The 20,970-nt window shown below is 38.5% G+C and overlaps 2 protein-coding genes across 3 annotated transcripts; one reads left to right on the top strand and one right to left on the bottom strand.

Annotated features, from left to right (window-relative positions):
* Window positions 1–130: 130 nt before the first annotated feature.
* gyg2 (glycogenin 2) lies at window positions 131–6,211 on the top strand. Of its 2 annotated transcripts, XM_057330618.1 has the most exons (9): window positions 131–368; window positions 1,177–1,315; window positions 1,446–1,620; window positions 2,416–2,578; window positions 2,717–2,843; window positions 3,361–3,571; window positions 3,690–3,869; window positions 4,337–4,477; window positions 4,815–6,211. In XM_057330618.1, exons 1-9 carry the CDS (start codon window positions 362–364, stop codon window positions 4,938–4,940), a joined length of 1,269 nt encoding a protein of 422 aa, XP_057186601.1. In that variant the 5' UTR covers window positions 131–361; the 3' UTR covers window positions 4,941–6,211. The 2 variants fall into 2 exon arrangements, with proteins under 2 accessions (XP_057186601.1, XP_057186600.1); XM_057330617.1 differs by having other exon boundaries at window positions 131–1,315.
* Window positions 6,212–7,831: 1,620 nt separating this feature from the next.
* mxra5a (matrix-remodelling associated 5a) lies at window positions 7,832–17,622 on the bottom strand. Its single transcript, XM_057330613.1, has 7 exons — window positions 17,396–17,622; window positions 16,925–17,128; window positions 16,401–16,530; window positions 15,857–16,247; window positions 11,643–15,698; window positions 10,455–11,376; window positions 7,832–10,254 (listed from the first exon to the last, which is right to left on the bottom strand). Exons 2-7 carry the CDS (start codon window positions 17,101–17,103, stop codon window positions 8,346–8,348), a joined length of 7,587 nt encoding a protein of 2,528 aa, XP_057186596.1. The 5' UTR covers window positions 17,104–17,128; window positions 17,396–17,622; the 3' UTR covers window positions 7,832–8,345.
* Window positions 17,623–20,970: the final 3,348 nt, after the last annotated feature.

Here is a 20,970-nt window from a genome sequence, read left to right as displayed (position 1 = left end):
ATGTTTTGTTGTCGATTGTTTTGTTTGTAATCAAATAGAATAGATTTTCTGTTATTCGTTTGTTAGTGTTTTAATCCTGTAATAAGGTTAATGACCCCGATCGATATCGGTTGTGTGCGTGCTCATGTTCACTCGAAGTAAAGGGGTTGAACGACCCCCGCCGCGTGACTGTCACAAAGTTCTTTCACTTGTCAGTGGTAGATCAAAGATAAACTCTGCCGTTTATACAGGCCCGTTCGGAAAAGTGATGATTTGTCGACTGTTTATTATTATTGTTATTTAAAACTAATTTTGTACTGTGTTGCAATTGTCTTTGGGATTTCCAGCCTTATTAAGAAGCGATATAAAAACTGGCCGCAGAATGGCAGGTAGGTTAACTCGTGTGCGTAAATGTCATGCAGTAGCCTACATTACGCCAGACAGATTGCGTTCTTCCAAAGTCAAACCAGGGAAAGTAGAAAATGCATATTTCATAGCTCTCTAAATGTATTAAAACATGAAGTCTGGTATTGTGTACGTTGCATTTAAATAACATACAATGTACTTGTGCCGTCACACATTTTGCATGCCTGCAACCCTTCTTTTTTTCAAGTTCAGTCACTGATCTGCCAGTGAAATGTAATAGTGCCTGATTATCAACTTTTGTCTCACAAACAAAAGTGGGTCAGAAAGACTACAGTGCCACCTTGAGATTAATCTGGAGTATATTACGAACTCACATTAATGGATGAATGTGGTGGATCATTGACTTAAAGCCCACAGAACTTTGACCCACAAAAGGTCACATTTCAATGCAATAGTTCTTCAAATCCACATTGTAACAATGCACATACACTTTAAATCAGTTTTTGACACCCACACCTATTTCTCTACAATTACGGTTTTCAACATTTTTGAGTAATTTTAATAACCGTGTAAGTATTTATGAAAAAAAAACACTTTTAAACAGATTTTTTACATACTGTGTGTCTGCTGTGGGGCAGTGTTGTGCCCGTTGAGGTATCCAAATGGGAGGCTTTTAAAGTAGGCTACTTAATGTATGCTGACTAAAAATATTATAATGATAAGAGCAAGCCTTTAGATTTTTTTTCATGAGAAACTATTTAAATAGATATTTGGTCTCTCTCTGCCTTGTCTGTCCATTTGTATCTATCTCTCTAAATCTCTTTCATTCAGAGTCTCAGGCATTTGTAACTCTGGCCACCACAGATGCCTACTGCATGGGGAGTTTAGTGGTAGGTAAAAGTCTGCGCAGGCATGGAACATCAAGAAAGTTGGTTGTGATGGTTTCCCACAATGTCCCCAAAGATGCAAGGTGACAGTGACTTCCTAATCAACCTAAATAATATTACTTTGCATTTTAAATAACATTAATAACCTCATTAGGCTTCAACATTCCATTGTATTTTTGTCACATACTATCTGTCTATTCATGCATTGTCTAGGTTGTCTTTGGAGGATGTGTTTGATGAAATTATCATGGTAGATGTTTTGGACAGTAGAGATAAGGCTCATCTCTCCTGGCTGGGACGTCCTGAATTGGGAGTTACCTTCACGAAGCTCCATTGCTGGACTCTTACCCAGTACAGCAAGTGTGTGTTTCTGGATGCAGACACACTTGTGAGTACTTTGTAGTGAAGAACACATTTTGCTAGCTTTTGTAAGACACTAGAGTAGGTTATTTAAAGTTAAAGGGATAGTTCACCCAAAAATGAAAATTCTGTCATCATTCACTCATCCTCAGATTGTTCCAAACCTGTATTCATTTCTTTGTTCTGATAAACACAAAGGAATATATTTGAAAGAATGACAGCAACCAAACAGATCTCATCTCAGGTTTGGTTACAAGCATTCTTCCAAATGTCTTCCTTTGTGTTCAGCAGAACAAAAAAAATTATACAGGTTTGGAACAACTCGAAGGTGAGTGAATGAAGACAGAATTTTCATTTTTGGGTGAACTATCCCTTTAACCATTTACAACGTTTTTTTTCTGTAAAGTAAATAAAAGAATGAATAAACAATTTGCTTTAAACGTTGCATATGTTTTACCAAGCGCGGATATACAAAGAACAAAAGGCAACAATTTACACCAAATATCAACAAAGCAAAGTAATAAAAGCTTTGGGGGCGGTTTCCCGGACAGGGCTTAAAACTAGTCCCAGACTAACTTGGATGTTAAAGGTGTCTTGATCGAAAACAACTTACACTGACATATCCTAAGGCCTAGTCCTGGTTTAAACTAATCCCGGTCCGGGAAACCACCCTTTAGTGTTTATAAATATTGTAGGCCTATATCAAATAAAACCCCACATAAAAATACACAATAGTGCTGAGTTCCTTGTAAAATGAAATATTGCATGTCCAGCTTATTTGAATGGTCCAAAAGTCTGTCTGTTAAGCTTCTCTGTTCTGCAGGTACTGTGTAATGTAGATGAGCTGTTTGAGTATGAGGAGTTCTCTGCTGCACCTGATCCAGGCTGGCCTGATTGCTTCAACTCTGGGGTATTTGTGTTCAGGCCTTCCTTAAATACTCATACCAAGCTACTGGAACACACTACTCAACATGGCAGCTTTGATGGTGAGTCATGGGTTATTTTATATTCAGTTCCTTTGACTCTGTCTAAACTGGTTGCCATCAAATGATGTTGTAATGATAGCATACAATTTTAAACAACAGAAGCAACAGATAAACACATGCTGTATTTATCATGTTTAGGAGGAGACCAGGGTGTTTTAAACACTTTCTTTAGTGACTGGGCTATAAAAGACATCAGGAAGCATTTACCATTTGTGTACAACATCACGGCCAGCGCGCTGTATACGTATCTGCCAGCATATCACCAGTAAGTTTTCAGGTAACTTTGGGTATATCAGTGTTCCCTGAATATTTATTGTAATATACAGCACACTGAAGCTATTTAAAGGGATAGTTCACCCAAAAATGAACATTTTGTTGTTCCAAATCTGTAAACATTTCTTTGTTCCGTAGAACACAGAGAAGGATATTTGGAAGAATGCTTGTAACCAAAAAGTTCTTGGCCACCATTGACTACCCTAGTAAGGAAAATTAATTTAATAAATGTATTTGTTCTGTTGATCACAAAATAATATCTTTTTAAGCATGTAGGAAACCAAACAGTTCTGGGGCAACTTTGAGTATCATTGTAATCTTTCCTACTTTGGTAGTCAATGGTGGCCAACATTCTTCCAAATATCAGAACTTCAGAACAAATACATTTATATAGATTTGGAACAACCTGAGGGTGAGTAAATGATGACAGAATGTTTAGTTTTGGGGGAACTGTCACTTTAAGTTTTGTGTCGTGGTAAAATCTCCCAAAAAACATCTGTTTTGTTCAGGTATGGCCACCAAGCAAAAATTGTCCACTTTTTGGGTGGGACAAAGCCCTGGCATTGTTCATATAATCCACAGGCAGCCAATGAGTCATCGCTTGAGAATCCCAACAAGCAAATTGTTGAAAAATTTATCAATTTATGGTGGGAAGATTACTACAATCAAAGCAAGATTAAAAAGGACAACAAGAGTGAAGACTTATCTTTCGTACGCCATGTAAGACTACATTAGTTTTTTGTTTTTAACTTGTTTACACAATTTTAACTATACAGCCTTTATGGGTGGTCCATCTAAGTTATTGACCATTTCTTATCCTCATACTGAATCACACAAGCAAAAAAGCAGCACTGAAGCCTATCGCAGGGAGATGTCGCCCTCTCAACCTGCCCTAGATCTGGCTGTGGATACATTGGCCATCAGCTCATCTCACGGCAAGATATCACCCTCTCAATCTCCCCTAGATCCAACAGTGGATACAGTAGCCATCAGCTCATCTCCAAAGCCTGTGGAAATGGTAAGCAGTTTCAAAAGAATTGAGGGCAAGAGAATTGTTATAGCATAAGTGTGAGATTACTTGCTTCCTCTTCCATGGTTTCTGAATCATTTCCAACATATCCTTAAAAGTACTGCACCCTCTGGGTATTTAGAAAAATGTAGCAACACGCCCAACAGTGACTCATCACAACACAAAGACAATAGAAACCAGTTTGGGTGATTTAAGAAAAGAAGATGAAGAGATCAGTTTACATACAAAAGTTGACTGAATGCATGTAAAAAAACTCTGATAACCTGCGAAGTATGCAAAGGTGGTCAATGTCACAGATTTGGTTACATTTAAGTGACTGTTCGATATCTTTTATTCGAAAGTCCAAGTGGTGCAAATGGTCATTTTGTTAGTTATTGCACACAATGTAGAAATCTGTTATGTCAAATAAGTAATAACTGTGAGTCCTTTCACAATTATTTTTTGTCTCTTCTCAGAATATTCCCTTTAATGTCCTGCCTGGTATTGAGGCTGAGTGGATCTCTCTAGTCAGCCCTATATCTGAGCAAGAAAGTGAGAAAACAGGCCTAGAGACTGCTGATGACTCAGACACAGCCACTGGAGAAGCTGAATCAAATGTATGCTTGAACTATTTTCAAAACTTTCTAAGAAAAAAGTATTTAAGAATTGATGTTTTGTTATTTTTTTAACTTTCAGAGATAAAACTTATATGTACACTAACTTCATATCCTTTCTCTGCTCAAGTCAAAAGTCTCAAAAGCTCCTCTTCTTTTTATACGATCAATCAAAGTTAGTATTATGTACCTATATTATACAAAGTCTTAAGTGTGTTGGGCTTTTTAATATTAGTGTATATACTGCCCTCTGTTGGTGATTTATACTGAAGCAACTTTACCTGAATTTACCCTCAATCCGCATTATTATGCTAACACAATTTTTATGTGTATTATACAGACCCCAGCAGAAACAGAGGAGGAAAACCTGGAGCATAAGCGAATGTGGGAGGAAGGTTACATGGATTACATGGGCAAAGACGCCTTTGACAACATCAAGAGGAAACTTGACCGATTCCTTGAATAACTGGGTTTTATGTTTATGTGAGACAATGACATATAACATTTAGTTTTAGTTTGTACTGTATCATTTAAAATAACAGCTGTTACATTTTAGCTACTTAATACTGTTTTTCTACCTCTGTAGTATATCGAACATTAGGCCAGATGTATTGCAGTCCTGGGGACATTATCCTGCAGCGTTTAGCTCCAATTCTGACCAAACACAACTAAACAAGCCAATTAAGGTGTTTAGGATTACGTTAAAATGAGAGACAAACGTGTTTAATCGCACTAAACCCTGCAAGAGAACGATTATCTAGGATTGGAAGGTATAGGTCCTTTGTAAATTTACAACAACCATTATTTTGAAAACCATCTCAAGTAAAATTGTCTCATATAAATGTAACTCGATGTTAAAACAGATTTCGTAATTCAGTTTCAGGTACAATTTAGCGGTAGGCTATTTAATGATAAAAGGGGCCTACTGTGCAGATTGAATTCTGTTGTTTTATTAATTTACAAATTAAAATAACATTAGTTGCTTTCAATTATGGGAAAGTGATTCCTTAATAATAATAAAAAACGATTAAAGGGAATAAGATGGCAATAACAGTGATCGTCTTATTAAAAAAAGCTCCAGGAACTCATCCGGTGTGCATAAAGGGAGATATTTCTTTGCCTTTCTGTAAATTGCTATTTATTTCCACTAGAGGTCAGTCTATGAACACGTTGAGCGCAAACATTTCTAATATTAACGCAAGATCCACCACTTTGATAATTGACTGTTCATAACGTCTGGGAAAAATTGTTATACAAGCACATTATCCAGGTTGCGACTACATTTCCTTGGATGTTAACAGTTGATGATCATGATATTCTTTTTCTCAACGTGTTCTTTTCTCTGTGAGTGAATGTTAAACACATCTATCAGACACCACAGACTTGTGGTACACAAAATTAAAACATACTCAATTAAACTCAGTTTATGGAACAGTATGGTGGAGACATATTTTCAAACATATTTCAGCATTTGAGACATTTATTACCCTGTGGTCCTGTCCCGTTAATTTGACAGCTCTTTGAACTCGTGCACTATTTATGCTTATGATGCTCAGTCAATTATAGAGTATGTTCTACTTGATCTTGTGCTGCAAGTGAAATAAACACTTCCACAAGAGCCAGCCACAGCATTTGAATGTTATTTAATGGCTTGTCTTAAGTGATGACATACATTTCTCATGAATGTTTCTTAAAGAAATTTGATTCTGGTCTGGTAAGTCAGATCTGATTTTTTATTGCTTCCTATGAAATCATAATTATCATATACATATACAATTATTTATGAAATGTGTATTGTAATAATTATATTATTTTCTTAAATGAATAATAATGAAATGATTTACATAATTTGTAATTATTCAAACATGACTTCCAAGCAGAATCTAAACAGTTTATTTTGGGCTCATAGAGATTTTACATAGATTATACAATATATCAGATACCAATTAAAGTGTTGCATAATTTATTTTGATATATTTTGACATCACTGTCCTGCAATTACATGTCTAGCATTAGAGATTTTTCCACTAAACTATAAACACTACTTCTACATCCATGTGTTGACGCTACACATATTCAAAATGACTTGCAATTTGTAGCTTGAGTCCCTTTTATGTAGTCTGGATTTTAATGATATCTTCTTTGAGATATTTGTCAAGCTGTTCTTGCTTCATTATATTCCGCACCTGCACTGTGTGTTATGGTCTGTGCAACACAAAAGCTGAAGTAAACAGTGTTTTCCAGTCAAAACAAGACGTCTTTTGAAAACTATTTGAGAAAGAAGAAAAGAGAGATTGTCTAGATATCTTCATCCTGGCTGCTTATGTTTTAGACATATCTCTTTAAACAACAAGGAATTGAATCAAATAAAGATTTTTTTCAGAACGTTAAGTGGCTCCATGCTGTTGCGACATGGCTGTGGTCAGAAATTCAGTTATTGGGTTGTAAGCGTCTTGTCAACCCCACCAAATACATAAATGAAGACTATCAGTTATTCATCTGTGATTAATGTTTATTTTCAGTCTCAGCAGTAATGTTCTCCCACCTAAAGAATTCTACCGGTTACAATTTTCTGGACATACAGTCAGTCAATGAAAGACTGCCTCATTACAACCAGGGCAGATAAGCGTCTATTTGACATCAAGATGAGGAGCCTAAGCCTACTGCTTGCTTTTAATTATAGAACTCTTAAATATAGAAACTACAAAGAAATCATCATGTTTTATTTCTCTACAACACATTTTCATGACACAGTAATGACTCCCAGAGAGGATATTCTCTTTCAATCACTCTCTGCAAAACACATTTGCTTCTGATTTCTAACTCATTTCACAAAACCACTGAAGGATATTGTTTCATTAGTTTAAATAGTCCAAAAACGTTGGACATGTGAGATGTTTGAGTTACGTTCCATGTTATATTTGACCGTATTATAGACAATATAAGACATTGTGCTATGACTGTGTTACTACTCATGAGGCCTCACCTAAAACTTTTCAAAGTCCTCTTTATTAAAAAGTTTGCAAAATAAAAATACATTAGTATTTAGAAATAAAAAATAATTTATAAGTATTATAATTGGGTACGAAAATGAACCAAAATAAATCTTAGATACACAAAAACACTGTGTGAAAGCAGATGGTAATCCAATAAAAATTGTCTAATGTAGATAAAAATTCTTGTCATCTAGTTACAGTTGAAACTTATTTTTTTTAATGATCTGTTTGCATGAAGTATGATTAATAATATCCCTGAAAAACTGATAAAGTGTGAACATTTTATTTAGATGTTTCTTCATGGCTACAAATATATATATATATATATATATATATATATTTAATCTTTATTTTTACCTATACATTTAGACATAATGGCGCGGTTTCACAGACCAGGCTTAGCTTAAGCCAGGACTATGCCTTAGTTAAATTAGGATATTTAAGTCACTTTTATTAAAATGCCTTAAAAAATATATTACTGGTGTGCATCTTGAACAAAACAATGGCAATGACATATTTTAAGATATGTCAGGGCAATTTATTTTTGGTTAAGAGAGCTCAAATTTTCATTTTAGTCTGGGACTAGCCTTAAACCTTGTCTGTGAAACCGGGCAAAACTGTCATTGTCAAACAATGAAAACAGAAAGATGCCTTATAATATCAGTAGGTTGGTTACATTACATAGATTCCATACCAAGCTGAAGGAAAATAGTAAAATTGTAGATGCAAAATTGCTTATTCTTAGGAACCCATCATTAATAAAATAGTATTTTTAAATTGGGGCTGATTCCATTTCACATTGATAAATTATCAAGCTGAGTAACAGTTCAACGTCGCAGTTCCTTGGGCATACGAAGAGGAGACATCCTCTCTTATTAGTACACATGAAGGTATGTACCTTTTGAGTCAACCCCTATGACATTTCTGGCCGTGCATCTGTATAATCCAGCATCTTTTGCTGTGGGATTCTGGATGATTAAGGAGCCCTGAGGATGAAGGTACTTGTTCCCAAACAGACGTGGTTGAGAGCCGACAACAAGCCGTGTTCTTTCTGGGGTATCCCATGCCACTTCTGCTTTGGGTATACCTGTTGCTACACAATTAAGTTGTACTGCTACTCCTCTTCTGGCATAGGTTGAAGGAACTGGCCCACTAGTGATACGGGGTGCATATGCAATGATGATGACTGGAACAGTGAGCAGGGAGCTTCCATATTCATTTGATGTCCTGCAGGTGTAAGAGCCTCTGTCATGGACAGAGGCTTGCTGGATGGAAAGAGTTCCATTGGGAAGAATGGCATAACGACCGGCTTTTTGAGGACGGTTTAAGACCATCCCACTTGGCAGAGTCCAGGTGAGACGGACCGAGTTGGTGTTTGACAAGCAGTGCAGCTGTAAATTCTCCCCATTAATGACACTGATAGGTGAGTTATACCTGTTATTGATTTCTGGCTTGTGTCCTGGCATCAGTGCAACAGTTCTTTCAACCAGTCCACCTCCATTGCGTCCCAAACATCGATATGTGCCTGCCTCTGACAGAGCAGGGTTACTGATAATCAAAGTCCCATCAGAATTGTGAAGGAATTTATTGAATTTTGCACCGCTCAATAGTGGGGAGCCATTTGGTAGAATCCAAGTCACCTGTGGAGCTGGGGAGCCTTCAACTGAACAGTTTAGGTAAATGGTCCTGCCCACAGTTAATGAGAGTGACTCCATTTTGGGACTTCTAAGTTTTGGCTTCTCTAAAGTGTCTGTTACATCAAGATGAACAACAAGCCTTGTCTCACCTCCCTCATTACGAGCAATACATGCTAACTGGCCTGAATCTGACTTTCTCACCGAACGGATATCCAATGTGCCATTGCGATGTACTGTCATTCGACTACCATAATATGGCGCCGGGAGTACAACGTTCTCTGGAAGAACCCACATGACACGTGGAATGGGGGTACCAGTGGTCTCACAGTCAATCAGTTTACGCTGATCTCTAACAGTAGACACTCTCAACGAATTTGCGGTGCCTATAAGGCCATTAACAGCAGGGGGAGAGACAAGGATTTCTACTCTCATCACTTTTCGATCCTGCCCTGCGCTGTTTCTGGCCAGACATACATAATTTCCACCATCAAATCGCTGAACTTTCTGAATGACTAGAGTTCCATTGTTATGTATAATATACTTGTCTGAAGCTGAAGCCATAGCTCTGTTAGTGGGCGAAAACCACAATATCAGAGGTGTTGGATCACCTTTGGCACTGCAATTGAGAGAGACAGATTCTCCGTAAAGAACCCTGACGACATCATGTGTCTTGTTCTCAATCACCGGGACAGCTGAAACTACTTTGACATGCACTTTCATCTCATCTTTTCCAACCTGGTTCTCAGCATAACAAGTATAGTCACCTTCTTCATGAATCCCAACCTCATTAAAGAAGAGGGTTCCATTGTCAAAAACAACATACCTGCGACTTCGACTCCCAACATTACGCTCAGACTTTATAACGCTGTTGATCATGGTACCATCAGGCAATGCCCACTGGATTTTAGGGTCTGGTAATCCAGAGGCCACACAGTCAACCTTTAGGTGACCTCCATATATTACCTTCTTATCAGCTTCTGTTTTCTGTTCAATTTTGGCAGGTTTTGTCAGGACACTGACCTTAAAAGGCACAAAATCATCACCGATTTTGTTGCGGGCAACACAGAGATATTCACCACCATCTTTCTCTGTAACAGAGACGACTGATAGTGTACCATTGGACGACACTTTGATCCTTGGGTCATAGCTGAAATACAAAAGAATTAGAGACAATGAAAATCAAAACATTTTTATTTAGCATAAAAATTACTTGCATTTAAATAAAAGCACAATAGAATACAGAGAAAAAAGAAGTAGAGAAAGAAGAGAAAGGTAGGTATGTGCACATTTCCCTCACATTGTATAAACCTGTATGGACTTTCCTGCAAAGGAAAGTGTTTATATTACCTGTAGTGAGCATCCACAAGCTTTTTTAAAGGAGTCCTCCAGATGATCCTGGGTTCTGGATTCCCTGATGCAATACAGTCCAGGTGCAATCTGTCTCCATAGACCACATCTGTTTTTTGAGATGATGAAAATGTAATCCTGGCACTGGACAACTTTATGGATTTCCTTACAGTCAAAATAACAGTCCTCTGTGCAGTGCCAACTACATTAGTGACAGAACATTTATACCTCCCTGTATCTGTCAGAACAAGACTACGAACAAACAAAGTTCCATTTGGGAAGACAAACAAGTTACGCCCATTAATAAACTGTGAGGGATGGAGTTGCATGCCATCCGGGGTGGTCCAGGCAATGGAAGGGTGAGGGGCACCCGTGGCAGTGCAATTCAAGAAGGCAGTGCTTCCCTCTGAAAGACTGACATTCTCGTGTCGTGGCTGTTCAATAATGGGTGGCAAGGCGGCAACAGTCAGACGAACAGATATTGTATCAGCACCAAGTGCATTGCTAGAAATGCATTTATAGATTCCCCGATCCGTGTGACTTGCAGATTTTATGTAAAGTGTGCCATTGGGTGAGACCGAGACCCTCTGACCAGACATGCCATTAGTAGGCACACCAGAATGCACCACTGCCCTGTCAGGTTGGACCCAGGTGATCCGAGGCTTAGGATTCCCTTGGGACTGACACATCAGCTCTACAGTTTCACCAAGGTATGCTGTGGCTTCCCTGTAGCGAGGATGAAGCACTTTGGGGTGTTCAGCTTCAACAATTAAATTAACCACAATCTTGTCCTCTCCATATTGATTTTGGACACTGCAGAGGTAGTGGCCTTGGTCCAGAGGAAGAACATTATGGATAACAAGCGTACCATTAGATTGGACCTGGAATCTCTGGACCCTGGTGTTTTGTGCAATACTAGCTCCTGCAGGAAAGCACAGAAGCACATTTTATAGCAACAAATCATCTTAGACAGATCAAATTAGATATAAAATTAAGAACGTTATAGATTCTGATTCCAACAGAAACATTTCTACATAAATGTACATATGCAACTGTAATATTTATAATAAAATTAAACTATTTGTCTATAATGTATATAAGATACACAATACTTTGTAAAATTTTGCAAACAGTAAATGATGTAATGAAGAAATAAATAAATAATAAAATAAAATAATAACAACTTACCTGTGGAAACTTTAGTCCAGGAAAGGAAAGGACTGGGCTTTCCCACAGCCACACATGGCAAATAGACATCAGTCTCAGCTTGTGCTGTTACAAATCTAATGTCTGTGCTGGTGATGTGAGGTCTGCCTCGACCTTCAGGCACTGCTGTTGGTCTTTGCTGAGCCCCTCTTGATGTGGTGTGATATATTGTAAAATAGGTGCCACCTGACCTCCCAGGGATTCTTTGCTGTGATGGGGATATTGTTGATGATTGTGGTGGAATTGTGGGTGCTTTTGTGGTTGTCTTTTTGTGGATGTTAACCTTCAATCCTAGAGATGTTGTGTCCTCAGAGATATAGGCTAATTGATGAGGGAATTGAGTGACTGGGGGTGTTGTTCTACTGTATGTTTCGCTAAGTTCTACCTTAGGAATGGTTTCTTGGCCTGGGGTTACAAATCTCTTATGACTGTCAAGAATGTGATTAACATCGTCCGGGTCACCAATCCTGCTAGCAGAAGTGGGTTTATTGGGATAAAGCATTTTTGTATGTACTGTAGGGGGCATTATGGTTGTTGCAGATGTTGTTGTTGTGGTAAGTACAATTCCTTTAGTAACATTTGATTGACTCCAAGGATTTCGAGATAACACTGAATCTTCTCTGTAAATGCTACCAGCTGTAACTCTGTGTGGTTTTGTGGTTAATACAGGAGAGGTTTTGGGTCTGTCTGTGGTAATCTCTGGACTCTGATGAGCCAACTCAAAAATGACTGATGCCATTGAACCACCTGGGGTTTCAGCATGATGTTTGACTGTCTCATTCTGAGTACTCGGGGAAGATGAAGAGAATGGTCTCAATGTAATCATCTCTTTGGATGACAGTACATTTTCAGTATCTGTGGGTTTATATTGGTTGTTTGTTTTGTCTGAACTTGCACCTGGTATGTCTTCGGGATGTGTATAAGAGTTCTCAAAGGAGTGGTCTGATGTTGGGCTCGAATCTGGTGTAATACTTTCCTGTTGTGTCTCTTCAGATGTTTTAGCTGCAGGGGTATGGGTGCTTGTAAACCACTCATGAATGCCTGCCTTCAGTGAAGGCAAGGTAGAATTTTCTTCTTTGTGCATAGTTGTTTTTATTTCTTCTCTTCCAAAACTAATGGATGTTGATGGAAACATTGGAACTGGTGTGGTGGTTTTGAGTTTTTGAGCTGGCGTGGCATCATCTAAATGTATATATTTTGTTACAGATGCTCTTTCTTGAGGTAAAGATTGATGGGTTTGATGATTCCTGCTACTGTATAAAGGATCTGTGTTTTCTTCATGAGTCATTTTGCCTGGTGACTGTACTTGGCTGTCGTTTAACGGAACAGTAGTATTCATCTTGGCTTTTGCATTTTTGGCCCATGGAGATGTTTCTATTTTAGTTTCAGAGGAGGCAGTTGTCTTAGTAATGACTGAAAACCCTTTTGTGACCTCAGAAATTGAAGCTGAAGTGGGCTGTGGGGTTGCATTTGTGACATATACAGATGATTTAAAACTGTTTGTCTTAGTTCTAATTCTATTAGGCTTTTTACGTCTTCCACCAGTCCTCCTCCACGAACTGGATGAGTTCCTAGCACGTGAGGCACGTGAATCAGAAAGTGAATTCGAGAAGGTTGCTTTATTATCTCCTGACGCAGGTTTGGTGGTTGGTGTCACAGTAGTTAGCAGTGGAATTTCTGAGACACTGGGTTTCTGGTGAGTCGTATGCTTTTGTAGGGTCTGTGTTCCTTGCCTAACTGTAGTTAAGATCTGAGTAAATAACTTGGCATCACCATGTGTTCCTGCACTTTGTGCAGTATGTGTCTTTGCAGTGGCTAGTGGTAAGCTATGATCAGTCCTTCCTTGATAAACCTCTAACACATGCTCATGGCTTTTTGAAACCCTATATTCATCGTTGTAATTTATAATTGCTTCATTTACACTGCCACTACCCATCGAGTGGCTTTGGTTTTCCTGTAAATGATTTCCATGTAATTTTGTATTCCACACAGTGCTCGTTTCAATCCTGTTTGCAACCTCTGAATCTCTGACAGTAAAATAATTAATCTGTGGACCAACTGTAGGCTGTGCTATATATGTGCGTGCTGTAAACAAATTTGAATTTGAATCAGATTCTGGTGCAGCTATCTGGTATATAACATGTCTCTGGTCCTCAGAATCTAGAGGTCTTATATCCAGGTTGTACTCAGTAGTCTGAATAGGCATCCGTGCCGTTGTGATTGTGTACAACATTTCTTCTGGTACTCTTGTTGTTGCACTTTCTGCAGACGATCCTCCAATTTTGTTTGTAATACCTGGCTGCTTTGTGTAGTCAGTCACTGGCTCCTGTATTCTGTTTGTACTGGTCTGTACAGAGTTTACAGTAGTTGTTTTTGGACTAGTTCCACCATTGCGAACTTTTGCCAAAATGCTAGCCCAGCGCTTTGGGTCTATTTGGTTGTTTGACACACTATTTCTTCTTTTCGATTCTACAGTATTAACCCTGTCCACTCCTGTCGTACCTACGCTCCTCCTTGGAATAGCAGGGCGTCTCCAGGAATTCCTGGATGGATGGCCACCCTTTACGCCCATATTTGGGACCCTCCTTCGATTGGGTAAATCCACACGCCGAGGAAGGGTTTTCTCCAAAAGCTCTTCTGGTTCATTATCTCCAGATGACTCTACATCGTTAGACATAAGAACTTTTATTTTGGTTGAAACTCCCTCAGCAGGTTGAGGCCCTCTGAAGTACTTCCTTAAGGGAATCATACCTGGTGGTTTTGTTATTATCACTTTTGTCACCAAAGTATCCATCCCATGTCGGTTTCCTGCTACACACTTATAGTATCCACTGTCTGAAAGCTGACTGTGTCTAATAATCAGAGTCCCATTTAAAGCCACAAGTGTCCTGGAATTGTTTAGCCACTTGTTTACAATGCTGCCATCGGGACGAATCCAGTGTATATCAGCATCGGGGGACCCAGTAGCAACACATGGAAGAGAAACATGTCCACCTGCAAATCCTGTAATTGTCTCTGTTACTCCTTCCACTCCAGGAGGTGGGCTGGAGGATTCTTCCACTGTTAAGCGTAGAGGTAGGACACTAAGATCATTTGAAACATGTGCAATACAATAGTAAACTCCTGAATCAGAATGATCCACAGATTTGATTTCAAGCAGGCCAAAACTTGATGCCGAAAGCCTGTTATCGCCACTGCTATAAGGTGTTTTTAATGTTGACCCATCAGGGAGCATCCATTTTAATGTCTGGTTCCCTGAGCTATGTATAGAACAGCTCATCTCAACAGGACTTCCCACCACAGCCACCTGCATTGTTCTAGTATCATTTTTGGATTCAATAAAAACCCAATCCCTTTTCTGCTGTCTTATATATTCAGGCTCCACAACTTGAGTAATATGGGTGCTGAGAATAAGTCTAACAATTTTACTGGTAGACTGAAGCCTGTTTAGCTGGAGATCCATTGATGACTGCATTATCCATTGTGGCTCAGCAGCTATATTAGCTTTCACGCCTGTATAATAAAGAGCATCCCTTTCAACATCTTGCCGATATCTGTAGCTAATGTAAGGATCCTTGTTTAGCATAATCTCCCTCTGAAGGTGGGCCGAGACATCGCTGTAGTATGCAATCAATCTCCACAACTTTTCATAGCTCGACCTGTCAATGGGACACTTTAAATCTAATGTCAGAGTCACGTTTGCTGATATTTGATGTTGGTTAACAGAGTGCCAGCTTATGCTAGTCAGCTCTTTAGGCTCAGTGACAAGGCAGTACAGGTCTACTTGATGTCCATCCTCATCGGACAGGCCCAGAGAAATGTTGCCAAGGGGTTGAAGAAATTCATCTGTTGTCAGGAGATCACTTTCTGTGTCCTCTGTGGAAATAGCTTTGTTGTTTGGAGTGCTAGCAATAGGGCTATTGCATGTGGGGTTCTCTAACTCCTGGAGGTGTTTCTTCTTAAGGAGCTTTGGAGATGAACACATAGGGCATAGCTGGCCTTCGGGATAGGCTCTGTCTTTTTTACATTTTAACACACCTTGAGAAGGTAAAAAAGGAGGATGTAAATAATTATTATCATGAAAACAAACAATTTTGCACAGTGCAATCACTAATTATAATGACTATTATTTTATATCAAAATTATAATAAGGTAATAAGAACACGTTATTTTGATAGAACAATAACAATAAATACCTGGTGAATTTATATTCCACTCTTTGAACCATTTCATGCGACAGTCACAAGTCCAAGGGTTCCCATGCAGGAACAAGTTTTCCAGGTAGGGCATACCTGCAAGCATCCTCTGTGACAGTGTAGTCAGCAAATTATCCGAAAGGTGCAACTGCTTCAGGGTGGACACTGGGAAGTGTCCAAGAATGGAGAATGTGGAGAAAGTTGCTGAATGAAGCTGCTGAAGCTGATTGCCCTCCAGTTGCAGTATTCGAAGAGAGGTGAGGCCTTGAAATGCATCAGGATGGATAAACTCAAGTCTGTTATGATCCAGTTGCAATCTAGTAAGACTTCTGAGACCCATAAGGTTTCCTCTGCTAAGTACCTTCAGTTTATTATAGCTTAATTTCAGCATCTAAGAAAAAAGAGGCATTTAACTGGATGTTGCTTTTGTTTGTGTTAACATTTTGAATAAAAATCTTTCATTGTAAATGATGCACCGTACAACCAACAAATATAGTAGAGAAAGAATTTTAAGGGAAATTGCAAGCAATAATGTTGATAGCACCTGAAGGGAAATGAGGTCACGAAATGCTCCATTGGGAATTTGATGAACATCATTCCCATGCATCAAAAGAAGCTCGAGTTTTCGTAGTCCAGCAAAAGAGCCATATGTTACCCTACTTATAGTATTGAACCTGAGCACAAAAGGGGGAGGGGAGATTATTATATTATTAATATAATATAACAACAATATAAATATATTTCAATGTGAATGCAAAAAGAGAGGGGTAGATTATTATATTTTTAATATAATATAACAGCAATTTCAATGTGGCTGCAAATCCTGCGTGGACGTCTAAATAAATCCACGACATTTGTGCATAGTTCATATGTAGGTCTTCAAAGGTCATCTGTAAAATTTTGTACCAAAGGGATATTCCTACTTGAATCACTTGAATAAGTGCAGAAAACATTATCAACCGATAAATAAATTCCTATGCAAGTTTCAAACTTTGTCCAAGATGCATAACATTTTTAAACTAAAAATAAACGAAATCTGATGCTAATATTAACATGGCACTATCTTACCCTAAGTTCATTCGCTCCACCTGTTTGGGCACGCCAGCTGGCACGGTAAGCAAAGAGCGGAACGTGCAGTGCACCTCTGCCGGCTGCTGGCATGTACACGGCCGCGGGCAACACCGTACCACTACCTGCAGTGCTCCTATCACCAGCATCATGAGAGCCAGAGCATATAACTTGGCCATCTTGAGCTCCACAGCTGCAATCGCCCTATACATTGCAGCAGGATACCGCAAAATGAAGTTTTCAAATAAAGTTACATGCAAGCAAAACTCGAAAACAGTAAAAGAGCACTGCAAGGCAATTCTTTCCTATTCAAGTATGCAATGAAGCATTTGTTATAAATATTGTGATCATGATTGATCTACCCAAAATTAAAAAAATACATAATTTCTGTCAAAACAAATCGTTGCCAGAACGCTCGTGCAATATTGAAGTCATATTTCATTAAACGGTTATTAATATAATAAAGCAAACCTTATGTTATCTTCGTTAACAGGAGATTATCCCAACTACAATCCAACATGATTTTGGTCCACAGCACCTCTCAGAATGTAATCTCTAGAGGTTATGGTGTGATAGTCCATTAGACAGCAACGCTGATGATAAAAAGAAAGAAAACGATTTTTTTTATTCAAAAAGCGTTTATTTCCCGTCGGGGAATCCAAGATTATTCCGTTTGTTTGTATTGTGATGAGGGGTGCTACAGGTAAGATCTTGGAAAAGCTGGACGCGTCTAAAGGGTTCCCGCTGTTCAGCTGCGCGTTTTGTTAGGAAACGTGAGAGAGTGGGACTTCCAGATTGCTCTCGTGCACGCGTGCCTGCGTTTGCTCACAATGCGCAGGACTGGGGGAGTAGCCGACGCGAGCCCTTCACACGCTTTACTGAGCGTAATGCAAAAAACGAGGAGTTGCTGAAACACCAGAAAAAAGGTCAGGAAGATACCAGCGTATTGATGCTAAATCAGTTCTAATAAAAGCTTTACCAATGTCTACAAAATGCGCACAGTGTTGCTTATAGCTTACACAGAGGGATATCGGTATTTTCCATGACACACTTTATAGACTATTATAACAAAGAGTTGCTTTCCCCTCTTAGACCCTGTGTGCCACACAAACACACACATAAAGTAGCATACCGAACATACTCTAACCTGACACGTAAAGTCCCCTGGTTCACCCTGAAGCTTTTAGAGAAAAAAATGCAAGCTCCTGTCCATGTTATTGACCACTTGGGAGATTCCATACATCACATTATTTCAAGTTGACAGCACACCTGTTTATAAAAAGACTTGCACTGTAGGTGCAGTTCTCTTCACTGAGGGGACAGTAGCTACGCACAGGCCCGGAATTCAGGAATTCAGGAATTCAGGAATTCAGAGGCCCTTGGGCACAAGTGTCCTGTATCCTAGCCTACAGTATATACCTGTATTACGACATCATAATATTTGTGTATGTAAACATCTTTCAATGTATGTAAAAGCACTGTGGATTATCTAATGAAGGCTAAATATTGGTGAAGTATGGCAGACCTGATCATCATTATATTAATATAAAATTCACCAAATACATGTAAAAACAACTCTTACCTTTTGAAATTTAAGACAACCGTGAGGGTAAGCCTATTCTAATTCATAGATTACATTTACAACAATAAAGCCGTTCTCATTGACATATTTTCAGTTTCTATTGTCAGTTCTGATTTATAACGCGATATCATCTAACAAATCACCATAGAAAGAGATTTTGGCTATGTTCTTTCACACAGCCTCTGACTAGGTAACCATTTGAGTATTTACAGATGAACTGTGTTCATGTCTGTATATACCCAAATAGTTGATAACAGTGACAGGTGGTTGGAAACGCCATAGGCTACTCATTTCATTCAGGAGTCACCTGTCATGTATACGGTGAATTATATGTGCTGCTTCTTCCTGCCTCTCAGTGTACAGAGTGATGCCGAGAGAGGGGAAAGAGAGACCTCGCGCTCGCGGGGCAGCACTGGCAACATTTTCACACTGAATGAAATGTAAGGTTTATCCAAGAAGTCGCTAGATTTGTCGCTATGCGCTTCTTCTGAACAAAAGTCCCTAGAGGGCTTGTAAATGTTAAATCAAGAGACAGACTTCCTAAATTAGAAACACTGTTTTGTATGTGCACCTCCGAGTGGGGGCCAGAGAAGCGCACGGCAGAATGAATATAGCGGTAACACTGTTGTGTGAAATTTTCTTCCCCTTGCTTGGGCACCAAGCGCACATGGGCCCCGGGCCCATAATTCCCATTGGATAATCCGGCCCTGACTACACAGACTGTGAATGTGAGAAAAATAGACTGCAAACAGAAACGTCACACTTCTTTGTATAAGGTCAAAAATGAAACACACTTCTCACTTATCACATAAACATCAAAGGTCTTTTCTTATGGGAGATGTTCTTTGCAGATGTTTATTAACATTTGAATAAAATATAATTATAATGAAAATAACCTAAATGTACCTGTATATGGAGAGGGAAACATATATTACAAAATACAAATTAAATAGAATATCTTCAATTGATTCAAATCATTTATTATGTCACATCAATGTTAGGATTACAATCTAAAGCTAAATACAAAATATAACATGCCAAAAGAGATTAAATATGGATAATATTTTCAACACTTACAAGACAAAGGTAATGACTTTGTCTCGCACTGGTACAAATGTGGAGATTAATTTCAAAGCTGCAAAGGTCAACAACATACTAGAGTTATGCTAAATGGTCTTTCACATAGTTCTGCATATGGTCAGATGATGAACTAAAATCATGCACCTGGGACAGATTTTTGCATTCCCCGTTCGTCTTTGAGCCCCTAGCATGTTGAAATCTACTATGCTAAATTAGGCAGCGTAATGACTAAAATATCAATCATCTTCAATTTTATTTATACTGAACTTTTACGAAAAGTCCTAGTGAATAAAAGCTTTACCTATTTCAACAGGCTATACCGTAGCACTGTACTGATCCACTGACATGCATGTACTCACCCAAAAGTGGTAATATTTTTTATTAGAAACCTTTGAAATGAAACACTTTTTTAATATAAATATGAAACACTTTTTTATATGAATATATTTATTTAATGAGCGTAGAGAGGTTAACTTTAAACGTTTGTTTACATATTGTAATGACTGCAGTTAAATGCAGTCTAAAAGCTAATGTCTGAGACATGTTGAATAACAACATTTGATAACAAAAAGCATGATGTCATAACATGGGGGTAAAAGGTGTTTCAAATATATCACTACAATTTAAAAATACCATTAAAGACTGCCGAAACACGTTGACAACATCCCTGTATTGAACTGACAATATTTTGGTATAGTGGGAGGCATTAAGGTTGCATCTGTTTTCCACTGTTTTGAAAGCTAATGTAACTACCATTTAACAATGAAGCTATGCAGGCCCTGTCCACCTGGTTAGCACATGTGGTTCCTGAACTTCCCTCTGACAAGGAAATGACCGAAAGACATGCACAATCTCTTTACAAATACCATTCAGGTGTAGTAAAAGCTTTCCTTTAGTCAGTTAAGATCTTTATGATCTTTACAGCATCAGACAAGACTTAAAGTGCTGATTAATGTGTATACATTTATACATTTAACATCATAGACTACACCTGTGGCAAATGTTAAATATTGCACCTTTTATCTCAGTGTTTTACAACATTTTACCAGCTGTATCATTTTTTTCTTTTCTTTTTTTTATCCTCTTTAGGCCCTAAAGTCTGTTCTTCATTTTCCCCTGTATTAATCAAACAGTAGCAGACTCATATTTATGCTGGTCCTGGATTGGACTCTCCAATTGAAAGGGGAAGTCTTCTATTCCACATCATTTGACCATCTGGTCCACGACTGACCTGCCGAATACAACTCGGCAATAATAAACAACATTTCCTAGACAATGAAGCCCTGTTTATTTTCATTGGTGGTCTGACCACATATGTTAGAATAATGACAGGAAGACAAACAATCTTAAAAGGATAAAGTAGCTATGATTTACGGTGTCATAA

The sequence above is a fragment of the Triplophysa rosa genome, linkage group LG4, assembly GCF_024868665.1.
Source record: "Triplophysa rosa linkage group LG4, Trosa_1v2, whole genome shotgun sequence".
NCBI classification, from domain to species: Eukaryota; Metazoa; Chordata; class Actinopteri; order Cypriniformes; family Nemacheilidae; genus Triplophysa; species Triplophysa rosa.
The sequence above is the reverse complement of the archived record's forward strand: the minus strand, read 5'-3'. Positions and strand labels throughout refer to the sequence as shown.

Bases quoted from the DNA above. Each gene is read 5' to 3' on its own strand.
- mxra5a (XM_057330613.1), bottom strand. From the start codon at position 17,103: ATGGCCAAGTTATATGCTCTGGCTCTCATGATGCTGGTGATAGGAGCA. The intron at 16,531-16,924 runs GTAAGATAGTGC...TTTTGTGCTCAG, and splicing joins GTGGAGCGAATGAACTTAGG to GTTCAATACTATAAGTAGGG. The intron at 16,248-16,400 runs GTGCTATCAACA...CTTTTTTCTTAG, and splicing joins GTGACCTCATTTCCCTTCAG to ATGCTGAAATTAAGCTATAA.
- gyg2 (XM_057330617.1), top strand. From the start codon at position 1,092: ATGAGAAACTATTTAAATAGATATTTGGTCTCTCTCTGCCTTGTCTGT. The intron at 1,621-2,415 runs GTGAGTACTTTG...TCTGTTCTGCAG, and splicing joins TTCTGGATGCAGACACACTT to GTACTGTGTAATGTAGATGA. The intron at 3,572-3,689 runs GTAAGACTACAT...GAATCACACAAG, and splicing joins ACTTATCTTTCGTACGCCAT to CAAAAAAGCAGCACTGAAGC.